Source organism: Bos mutus, chromosome 26, assembly GCF_027580195.1.
Source record: "Bos mutus isolate GX-2022 chromosome 26, NWIPB_WYAK_1.1, whole genome shotgun sequence".
In the NCBI taxonomy this organism is placed as follows: Eukaryota; Metazoa; Chordata; class Mammalia; order Artiodactyla; family Bovidae; genus Bos; species Bos mutus.
In genome coordinates, this window is record NC_091642.1 from 35,418,038 (window position 1) to 35,430,440 (window position 12,403).

The 12,403-nt window shown below is 39.9% G+C and overlaps 1 protein-coding gene and 1 pseudogene across 1 annotated transcript in view; both read right to left on the reverse strand.

The window, feature by feature from the left end:
* The window catches only part of LOC102280446 (cytochrome P450 2C18-like), a 31,144-nt pseudogene extending 26,785 nt beyond the window's left edge, over nucleotides 1–4,359 (reverse strand).
* Nucleotides 4,360–8,942: 4,583 nt separating this feature from the next.
* The window catches only part of LOC102280731 (cytochrome P450 2C18), a 43,020-nt gene continuing 39,559 nt past the window's right edge, over nucleotides 8,943–12,403 (reverse strand). The window contains exon 9 of the mRNA XM_005907260.3: nucleotides 8,943–11,045. Coding sequence (XP_005907322.2) covers nucleotides 10,864–11,045 — 182 coding nt within the window. The 3' untranslated portion in view covers nucleotides 8,943–10,863. The remainder of the gene's footprint in view (nucleotides 11,046–12,403) is intronic.

Sequence of the window (12,403 nt, forward strand, 5' to 3'; positions counted from 1 at the left end):
TTTAAATAGCTTAGCTGGAATTCCATTACCTCCATTAACTTTGTAGTAATGCTTCCTAAGGCCCACTTGACTTCACACTCCAGGATGTCTGGCTCTAGTTAGTGACCACACCATTGTGGTTATTCAGGTCATTAAGACCTTTTTTGTACAGTTCTTCTGTGTATTCTTGCTACCTCTTCTTAATCTCTTCTGCTTCTGTTAGGTCCTTACCGTTTCTGTCCTTTATTGTACCCATCTTTGCATGAAATGTTCCCTTGTCATTCCAGTTTTCTTGAGGAGATCTTCTATTATTTTCCTTTCTTTGCATTGTTCATTCAAGAAAGCCTTTTTATTTCCCCTTGCTATTCTCTGGAACTCTGCATTTAGTTGGGTATATCTTTCCCTTTCTCCCTTGCCTTTCACTTCTTTTCTTTCCTCAGCTATTTTTAAAGCCTCCTCAAACAACCACTTTGCCTTCTTGCATTTCTTTTCCTTTGGTATGATTTTGGTCACTGTCTCTTGTACAAGGTTACAAACTTCCATCCATAGTTATAATGTGCACTTAATTTGTTAAGATCATAGATCTCATGTTATATCGTTTTTTTACTACAAATTTTTGTAAAATGTTGGAACAAATGGTTAAGGTATGGAATTATGCCAGGCTTCATTAAGGAGCTTCTACACCAGGTTCCTTTTAAATTATAGAGATCTAAGTTTAAAACAACTTTTATTTTGGCTAGATAGATAAAGGGTAATTTTGAAAGCCTTGGGCATTTCTTTGTCAATATGTGATTCACAGTAAATCCAATTCAAGTCTTTCATTTAATATAGAATAAAGAATTTTAAAACAGAATAATTTGAAATATGAGCTGAAAATCAGAGTCCTTGTGATAACCATTGTACAAGTCATTACACCTAGTAGTGGGAAGTAAATAATTACCATACATGTGTTACCAAAATCCAGTAAAGTAGGGGCAATGTTGAAGCAAAGCCAAATTTCATTCAGAGAACACCAGGTAGCAGTTACTGATAATCCTAAAGTCGAGTTAAACCAAACATTTTCCAACTTGGTATTTGTGTATTTTGCAGAATTATGATGCAGCAAGTATTTATTCAAAATTTATAAATAACTGTATATATAAATCAGTATACTAAGTATTAAGTAACAAGAAATAATGAAAGCTGATATTTTTAAATGGTACCATCTGCACAGAGAAATCAAAATTGATAAGAACTGTGCTAAGATATGCCTAAGAAAATAAAACCATAGACAGTATTACTCTTGGTCAGAACTACAGGCCTGGGCTCTCAGATGCATCTGTGATGCTTAATATATAAATATAGTTCAATTACATAATATACAAGTCACACGTTTCATGCTACATAAGAGCATGATGAGGTCATTCCAACCCTGTCCACTTAACAAATATTCCCTGCTGAAAGGCTCTGATATAGACAACCACATTTATGCTATGGTAAAACAATGTTATCTAATGCTTTCAGGAAGTAATTCAAAACCATTCCTTGTGACTTCTGACTTGAAAAGAAGTTCAGGATTACAATTAAATAACCAATATCCACACTGCATGCACAGTTATGGGAGTACACATATGACAAGCACAGATACACAAAACCTCCCTTGGCTTTCTCTTCTTCACACATCCCCCCTCCACATAAGGGCTGACAACCACAACCCATGTGAAAGATGTGGCCTCTCCTGAAATGTTTCCAAGGATGTCAACAGAGAAGACAGCAGTCTGTTAAGGTCAGAGTTACACAGCACAGAATCACCCATCGTTGGTTTTTCGCAGCTCCTCCACCAGGCAGCGCGCTTCCTCTTGAACGCGGTCCTCGACGCTCTACTCCCCCATCCTGAAATTCCGCAGCATCACGAGGGAGAAGCGCCTGCTCTCCTTCCATCTCTTCCCGCTGCTGAAGAGGATTCCTGCCGGGAGGAGAAACAGAAACTAGGAGGGAGGCCCTAGGCAAGGAGGAGTGAGCTTACAGTTGGCAGCCTTTCAGGTAGACCAACATCTGCTGCCAGGTTCTTCAAATTCCTCTAATCTTACCCTCTCCACCCCCAATGCCAATGCTGAACACAAACACAAGTACACCTACCATGGCCTTTACTAATTCTTTCAGGCAATGGGAGACTGCCTCTTCCAGAGAACTCTTCTCCCAAATCAGTTTCCTTCACTGCTTCATATTCATACAACAGGACGGCGGGCTTCATGCCAAAATACACAGTGAACACAGGGCCACAGACCTCTGAGAGCTGGGAAAGGAGATGCATGTAATAGCAAAATAGGTCACAACTTGATAAAATATAATACCTGACTCAGAATATATTATCATCACACTTTTACATTTCTATTCTTCCACAAACAGCCTAACATATTTCTGAATACATAAGTATTATAGTAATTGTTACAGTTTCCACTTAGATGGGACTCAAGTAACTGGTACACAGATTGTAATTAATCCACATATCAACACCATCAGCAGGTTTATTCGCCCCAACTTATAAATAAGGAAACTGAGGTTGAGGATTTCAATTCATTTCCAGAGTTCCATGGATATATATAGAAGATTCAAATTTGAAACCCTTCTTATCAATCTCTGATTCTTGAGCAATGTATCAACCCTCCAGGCCCACCTTTAAACCAACAGCCACCTGCCTGCTTCAGAATCACCACAGGGCAGTCATTAGAATTCTGAATCTGTAGCCCAAAGATGAATATTAGAAATCTGTATTTTAAAAAATAAGTGCAGATAACTCTAATGCCCAGCACAGTTTGAGATCCACTGGTATTAGTAAAACAGAAACAACAGAAGCATCATAGAGGCAGTGCCAGGACATGCAGCATCTCATGGAAGAACAACTTCTTCCAGACTGCAGCATTCACGGGTACAGACACCAGCTTCCTCAAGAATGTAAATCAATGCTCTTGCCACCAACTGGGCCCTGACTGACAACTTTTTCTTTCATTCACTCATGCTGGCTCTGATTCCAAGCTAATTTCTTAACCTCAAGCACAATGCCCTTTTTCAGAAAAGTCCTATTTTTCTGGCCATCTGAAGGAAACACATAGCTTATATAGTATATGACTTCTGGAAGAAAATCTTAAATCACAAAACACTTCACTTACCATTTACCTTCTGTCCCAAATCATAGCAAATGGCTATGAAACAAAGAAGGGAAGCAATACTCCCAGCTTTTGACACTTTTATTTCAGCCATACAAAGAGCTAAACATTTCTCTACTCACAAACTCTACTTTGTCCCTCTATTTATGACAATGACATACCTGAAAAGGCAAGAAAAGTAACAGTATTTACAGGGACTAATTTGCTACACAAGGACCTATTTTGACAATGTGCCCCCAGAAATATGTATTAGTATCATATGTGTGTGTTAGTCAGCTCAGTTCAGTCGCTCATTCGTGTCCAACTCTTTGCTTTGCGACCCCAAGGACTGCAGCACGCCAGGCTTCCCTGTCCATCAGCAACTCCCAGAGCTTGCTTAAACTCATATCCATCAAGTTGGTGATGCCATCCAACCCATTTCATCCTCTGTTATCCCCTTCTCCTTCTGCTTTCAATCTTTCCCAGCATCAGGGTCTTTTCCAATGAGTCAGTTCTTCACATCAGGTGGCCAAAGTATTGGAGTTTCAGCTTCCAATGAATATTCAGGACTGATTTCCTTTAGGATTGACTGGCGTATCAGTCAGTCATGACCAACCCTTTGCGACCCCATGGACTATAGCCTGCCAAGCTCCTCAGTCCATGGAATTCTCCTGACAAGAATACTGGAATGGGTAGCCATTCCCTTCTTCAGGGGATCTTCCTGACCCAGGGATGGGATCGAATCCTGGTGTCCCACATTGTAAGCAGATTCTTTACTCTCTGAGCCACCGTGCGTGCATGCTAAGTTGCTTCAGTCGTGTCCAACTCTTTGTAACCCTATGGACTGTAGCCTCCTCTGTCCATGGGATCCTCCAGGCAAGAACACTGGGGTGGGTTGCGGTGCCTTCCTCCAGGGGATCTTCCCGACCAGGGATCAAACCTGAGTCTCTTAAGTCTCCTGAATTGACAGGCGGGTTCTTTACCACTAGCACCACCTGGGAAAACCCAGGGCAGCCCATTAGTGTCATAACTGGGCTTAATTTACTTACTGTTTGCTAGCCACTGGAGGAGCATAAAACCTACTTACATTGCTTAAGGATTTGCTGATGTCATTAACATCTAACTGTAGGGTATTTCCAAGAATTGGGAGAGGAGTAGGTCCAGGCAGGAGCTTCCCTTTCCCAGAGCTCTGTTTCCAGAGGGACAGGAGAAGCAGACAGGAGAAATAGAGCACCAGGACCACAGCCAGATCCATCGACACCTTCTCTTCTCATTCTGAAGATTGTGAGCCTGAAATGTAAAGCTTTTATAACAGTCTCTGCTAATTCAATTTGCACCTGTAAAGAGATCAATCAATTATACCCACTTTGTACTCTATATTCTGTGGGACTTTGCCACTCTGACAAAAACAAAAACAAACTGTTCTTTGGACTTGTTTTCTCTGTGTCCAATGATGACTCTAGAGATTCTGGTTTATTTGTACTGGGTTGGGGTCCAGGTATTGCTAATTAAAAAATTGAGTGGTTCTAACACACAACCAGGATTGAGAATTATTGACATAAATAGTTTGATGCCAAAAAAGGCTCAATACTCTGGACTGGAGTCAATGACCAGTTGGGAATTTATGATTTTGAGGAATATCAGTGTATTCTATGTTTTTTATATTTTAAAGAGTATCTTGTAATGTTATATCTAACACTATCTAATATACACATGTATCTAAAAATCTAATTTGTCCTTGAATATGCAAGATTTCAAAATATTTTAATGTACTATACTAACATTACAGCTGCCTATACATAAAACAGCTAATGATGACATAGTTAAGATAATTTAAAAATCAAAATGAAGTTAACTATAGTCCTGGCCACCAGAATGGAAATGGGTCGCCATAGTGGATATGGTTTCAGACATATTTCTGCATATCTGAGAATCTGAATTTTCAGAACTGTATCAAACTCAAGGATACCACTAGCCATTTTCAAAACAATATATGGGCAGTGTCTGCTTAATGGGCAGTATTTCTTTCTGGAGTGATAAAAATATCTTGGAATTAGATAATGCACAATGTTGTGAATACACTAACACTGTCTAAATGGTGTTCTTTTAAATGGGTAAAGTGTCACCTTTTAAAAAAAGAAAATAGTATATGCTAGCTGCCACCTTGGAGAAGGCAATGGCACCCCAGTCCAGTACTCTTGCCTGGAAAATCCCATGGACAGAGGAGCATGGAAGGCTACAGTCCATGGGGTCGCTGAGGGTCAGACGCAACTGAGTGACTTCAATTTCACTTTTCACTTTCATGCATTGGAGAAAGAAATGGCAACCCACTCCAGCGTTCTTGCCTGGAGAATCCCAGGGATGGGGGAGCCTGGTGGGCTGCGGTCTATGGGGTCGCACAGAGTTGGACACGACTGAAGCGACTTAGCAGCAGCAGCAGCAGCTGCCGCCTTGTAGTTTCAAGTACCCACACACTCCATTCTGTAATCATTTTGAACCTCAACCTACCCTTGCTTAACCATTAATCCATGCAGCTCCAATCCCAGTTCTTGACAAATAATTTATGTAACCTTGTGTTTTTTACGTTGTTAAGTGTCCCCTACCTCGTAGTCCAGTACGTAGTCCAGTAGAACACAATTCAAGATCTTCTTCAGTTTGTGTCTCCTAGGCTACAGTCCTAATAAACCTCAATTAAACACCTGTTTATTTCAACCAGGTCTCCATTCTTGGAATTTCTGGTTAACATTAACATAATTCAAACAATTTGAATGGCCAAACAGAAATAAAGTAATTAGCTAAGCAAATTTACATGCCTTTTACGTTGATATTTTCCCCTGCCCACAAAAAAAAAAAAAGAAAAAAAGAAAGAAAAGAAATATACTGGAAATAGGGTTTATTATTTTGTATTTTTTCAAATGGGGGAAAGAGAGATTCTGGGAGAACAAGAAGCCTGTCCTGTGTCATGACGCTCATAATTAATAAAACTAAGATTTAATTTAAGTTCTTCTGATGTCCATCAGTTATAATGCACTCACACCATAGTTGCCTCAAGAACAAATTTAGCAGGACAGCTAAAACCCTGTGGATACAAATAGTCAATAAGCAGTTTATAGTAAGGAACAGAAGAGAGTTTTATTCAAGCAAACTTGAGGTCTATACCACAGAGACAGCCTCTTAATAGCTCTGAAAAATAGCTCTAGAGAAGCATGGTTTTCAGTACAGTTTTACAACTTATCAAAAAAAAAAAAAATACACATCAAACATGACATGGGAACATTCCTTCAAAGTTTCAAAAGAGACAGATCAGCACTTGCTCAGAGAGTTAGTATGACTTTGGCATCTGGGAAGAGAGCCTTAACTTTGATGACATTTGAAGGGAGGCATTGTATCCCTATCTTCAAAGTGGACATTCTTTACATCTGGATAATGCACTCTTTGAGAGTTAAAGCAGATATACAAGGTATGAAAACAGACCATAAGACAGGCTGTTCTAGTTATCATAAAGTTCATGTCAAATCATGTATAAGCCAGAATGACTTCCCATACCTGAATATGTGAAAGTTTCTTCCACTATCCCCATATACATTACTCTGAATATATACCCCACTGACCACAAAATAACAGGCTTCACATTAAACAGATGTCTCCTACTTGAGTCCAAGGAAAAAAGAGTCACAGATTCTCAAAACAAGAAATCAAAAATAGGTATTCTCCCCTTTCCATCATTGCAGAGGTAAAACTTACTCAAGTAACTGAGGGAAGAGCCAATCTCAAGAATTTAGCAGGGAAAGCTTGAGAAACTATGACTCCAGCCTCCCAGCTGCTTCCAGACACAATTGCTTCTGTTGCCTTTTGAAGTCTGTCTTTGTCAGAAGCAACAGAATAAAGTTTGCACAGTGCTAACCAAAATTTTAGAAAAGACCTGATTGAAATAAAAAGGTGTCCACTGAGGGTTTGTTAGGACTGTAGCCCAGAAGACACAGGCTCAAGAAGCACTTGAATTGAGTTGCACTGGACTACAAAACGGTGGAGACTTATAAAGGGGAAGATTGCAAGAGTACGGTTAGACACATGAGTTACTTATCAAGAATCATAATTGGATATGGCAATGGGTAAAAGTTTCTGCTACATAAACATTGGTTGGGCTCAGAAACAGTTGCACAATTACAAGGGAAGGCCTTTAGAACATAAGGGTGCAGCTGGCAGGTGTTGCTATGAACAGGGCTGATCCTGTCCTTGGGTCTGGTACAGGTCAAAGGGATTTCAAGTTCTCAGAGGTGCAGAGACATGTTGGAGACCAGATCCGCAATTGCCTCCTGTTTTTGTATGCCTGAATTGTGATTGTGTTCAGTCACTAAGTCATGTCCAACTCTTTTGTGACTCCATGGACTGCAGCCCACCAGGCTCCTCTGTCCATGGGATTTCCTAGGCAAAAATATTGGAATGGGTTGCCATTTCCTCCTCCAGGGGGGTCTTCCTGACCCAGGGATTGAACCTGTGTCTCCTGCATTTCCTGCATTGGCAGGTGGATTCTTTACCACTAAGTCACCTGGGAATCCTGTGATTACTCCATTATAATTTCAATTTGTCATCAACAGCAAGGAAGGGAGATTTTACACAGAACAACACATATGGATTCAGTGGAGGATGGGAGGCAAGGACTTCATTAAACAGACCTACAGCGTGGAACCACTATAACATGCACACCAGAACAGGAGATGACAGTCGTCATGAAGATCTAAATACCACTGGAAAGGTAAACATCACTAGATCACAATGACGATGCTTTACAAACGTGTTCTACAACATACCATATTTGTTCAAAATTGATTAGTGAAGTTATCCCTAAACTCTTTTAGTAAGGCAAAACAAGTTTTTATTAAAAGCTAATACCTGGGAATTCCCTGGTAGCTCAGTCGATAAAGAATCTGCCTGCAGTGCAGGAGACGCAGGTTGGATCCCTGGGTCAGTAAGATCCCCTAGAGAAGGAAATGGCAACTCACTCCAGTAGTCTTGCCTGGGAAATCCCATGAACAGAGAAGCCTGGTGGGCTACAGTCCACGGGGTCTCAAAAGTCAAACATGACTTAGCCACTAAACCACCAAGAGCTAATTACAAAATGTTTTATTCCTCATGTTTACATGGATTCATATCTTATTTACATTAAACAGAGAATTTTCACACCATAATATCTCTTATGATTATCTCAATTACCTTTCCCAAAGGTAAAATTATTTCCAATTCATGGATGGGCCTTGGAGATTCAGTTCCTATGCTAAGGACACGGCACCCACAGGTGGTAGAGTTGAGACTGGAACCCACATCTCCAAGCAAACATTCAGTTCACCAGGGTCACCACACTTGCTGCATATGTACCATGATTCAATATTCTGTGACTCATCCTAGTCAATGAATTTTCAAATATGTCAATTGAGTTAATGAATACTGCACCAGCTGATTAAAGTAGGGGTCAGGAAAGTTTATTTTTGTAACCTATAAACTTGAATGAGTATGAAACATGGTGTACCTTTCAACCAGAAAAGAAGGAGAAGTAGTAACTTGTGCCTAACTTACAGAGGTCTAAACTCTACCTAATTTTGGATGAAATAAATTCAGTCAGTTTCTTTAGAGCAATTTTATTCCTTGAGAAATCAGTGTGCTTGCTCTGCTTAACATTCCTTCTGTTAAAGCCATTTCTTTTTATAGAGTAAAAGAGTCAAAGATAATTTAAAGGCTGAAAGTACTCTGAGATCAGTTAATCTAGCCTTTATTTTAATGAGCAATTAATGACAGTGGATAAAGTGTCCTCACCACATTCTTACAAGGCCTTCGGTTAGAATCTGTTTTTCAACTCCCAGTTCAATAACATCTCACATCAAATAGCATTCCTGTTGTCCAAATGATTAAGAGAGCATAAATATTAAGTCCTCTACTGTCACAGAGTTATGCAAACTTCAGGTTGGCTGGAGTTGTGGGTTAGGGGTTTTCTTTTTAAAGAATAGAATTTTAACAGCAGTTTTAGGTTCACAGTAAAACTAAGCAGAAAAGTATACAGTGGTCACACATACTCACACACACACAGCCTGTCCCACCACCAGCACCCCACACCAGTGTGGTACACTTATTACTATTAATGATATAACACCAACACATGATAAATCAAAGTTCACAGATTATATTAGGATTCACTCTTAATTTTGTACATTCTATGGATTTTGACAAATGTAGCATGAGCATGTATCCACCATTAAAGTATTACACAAAATGATTTCACCTGAAAGTTCTCTGTGCTCCATCTATCTGTCCCTCCTTCCCAAGCCCCTGGAAACCACTGATCTTGTATTGTCTCCATAATTTTCTAGAATGTTACAGAGTTAGAATTACACAATACGTAGTTGGAGAAGGAAATGGCAACCCACTCCAGTGTTCTTGCCTGGAGAATCCCAGGGACGGGGAAGCCTGGTGGGCTGCCGTCTATGGGGTTGCACAGAGTCGGACACAACTGAAGCAACTTAGCAGCAGCAGCATTCAAATTGGTTTCTTTCACTTAGTAATGTGCTTAGGGTTCTTTTCATGGCTTGCCACCTTTTTTTTTTAACAATGAATAATATTCCATTCAATTGATATATCATTCTTTATGCTTCAACAACTGAAGGACATCTCAACTGCTCCCAAGTTTTGACATAAATTTATGAATAAAACAACTATAAAATTAATTTTATGAATAAACATGTTTTTATGAAAAAAGTAACTAAAAACATTAATGTGCGGGGTTTTGTGCAGATGTAAGTTCTCAACTCATTTGAGTAAATTCCAAGGAGTATGACTGCTGGATCATATGGTAAGTATATGTTTCATTTTTTGAGGAACTGCTAACTCTTCCAAAGTGGTTATGGCCACCACTGATGTTACATATAAAACAATGTGATGGAAAGTAGAAAAAAATAGAATCTGGTGACACCTTCTAGGGATTTTGTTCTTGCTCAGAGAGAAAAGAATAACACTTAGAGTACATGATTAGAAATAGAGAAACATAGGTTAATATTTGACTATAAGTTTGAAACACAAAGTAATGTGAACATTTCATATCTTCTTTTAGTGTTCACAGTAACACCAACCAGAGGAATGAATTCCAACACTTATTATTCAGTCCTCCCAAATGCTGATTTTCTCACTATTTCCCTGCAGGCTGGACCTGCTCTTGGACACAATTTCTCTCATTTCCAAACCCAATCTTCAAGTAAGCCCAGGTGATACTCAGCAAAGAGTTTTCCTGCCCTCTTCCCCTTTGTTCCTCTCTGTGTTTATCATTATGAGCACAAGCACGGCCTCTTCGGACTCTTACTTTCATTCATTCCTTACCTACATTACATACAAAAGAAGGAAAGTCTGAGACTGGCTCAGCAAATACTGCTGCTTTTTATTTAGAACACCTGGAGAGCAAATGGCTGTGTGTTGGCTTATACCAACAATTCCACTCTGTTTTACAGTGATAACATGGTACTAAGAAGTATTAGCATATGTGGTAGTCAATATAAGTGTTACAGAACATGAGGACAGCAAATACATTTGTGCAGTAAAACTCAGGAGACTTTCCTTTCATGAAAGTTGGATATTCACTGGATACTGAGAAAATTGTGGCAGTATGAGATGGGCGGTCAGAAAGAGTATCCCTGGTAGTAAGAAGGAGGTGAGTGATGGCCCAGATGAGAGTTAATTACAGACAACAGCACAGCAGCAGCCAATGGACTGCCCTTCATCACAGAGGAGTGAAGCAGAGCTGGTATGGGGGCGGCACATGGCCAAACCCACTAGAAACTGGGGTGGTGTCGAGGTCCTTTGGGTCAACCACAGATTTCAGGGTAAATTTCTGTAAAATGGTGGTCAAAAATAAAAACAGCTCCATGCGGGCCAGGCCTTCTCCCACACAACTTCGTTTTCCTGAAAATACACACAGAGGTGATTTGTTCCTTGAGCATTACATTTTGAATTGTCACAAAATATATGAATGATTGAACAGATAGAGGCCTGGAAAGATGTTTAGAGACAGATAAACAGAAAGAGAGACACACTCTCTATTCAGCTAATACCTTCATAAGAATTTTTCATTCAGTAAATATTGATTGAATGTCAACTTTGTGTCAAGCACTTCATCATGTATTCTCACATTTTAACTGCTCTTTTCCACTTCCAGTTTCTATCGGAAGCCCTGAGAGGAGGGAACTTGTATATATGTGCTTCCTTTCTACTTCTGGCACAAAATTCAGCTAAAGATATTTTTCCTCCATGTGCTTTCAAAAGTACATGTCTAAATGTGTCAGTCTCCCACTTGATAACATTAAATGTCTCTCCCATCTGTTACGAGGTCCAAATGAGTTGAGCTGGCCCTTCATATTTTGTTCCCAGTATGATGTTCGATATCATTCTTTCCATTCTTCACACTCTCTACTCTCAGCTCTAGCCATATCCGCTCTTCATCAACCTCCAATACACCATGAAACCTCTAGTTTTGTCTCATGATGCTTCATTCGGTCAAGATGCATTTCTTTGACACTTCCTTCAGGACCTACGTCCCATGTCATTTCCTCTTTATGGTCTTTGCGATATTCACAGACAGTAGAATCTTGCCCTCTCTGAGTTTCCTCAATATCACATTCATTGTTTCAGTTGAAGCATGAATCACCTTGATCATAATTCTGGTTCTTCTGCTATGCTAAAATGTGTGATTTTGAAGGGAAGGCTCAGTCCTTAACATCTTGGTATATACAGAGCAAGACACAAAGCAGGCATCAAAAGCTGCCAAATACAAGGAGGTGAGTCTGTGGCCAGAGACTCAGCACACACTGTAGTTGTGGAGACCCAGTTTCAAGATCTGTGATCAGCAGTGGAAGATGACCACAGTGCTCTGGAACCACTGCAGGGTATCCTGCCACATTTCCAAGAACTCGCTGACACTGCAGTTAGTCGGCAGGTTCTGACTTTCTCAATCTAAAAGAATGTCCTGCTCCTGTAAAATTGCCCTGCCTTCTCTTCTCACTTTGTTCCTGTGAGGCAGTTCAAATTCGCTTTTTTCTGTAAGAATGTTCCTTACTCCATTTTATGCCCCACTATGGTGTATGAGTGACCAGAAAACAGGGTTTCTCCTTCTGGTCTCATGAACAGCCTGTGCTTTCCTCTCTCACAACACTATTCAACGTTCTCTTTAGTAATTTGCTTCCCTAACTAGATTGTGAGCCCACTTTGGTGCCCATTCTGTACTTTTAACCCCAGAACTCAGCCTAGGGAGTGAAGGATATCAC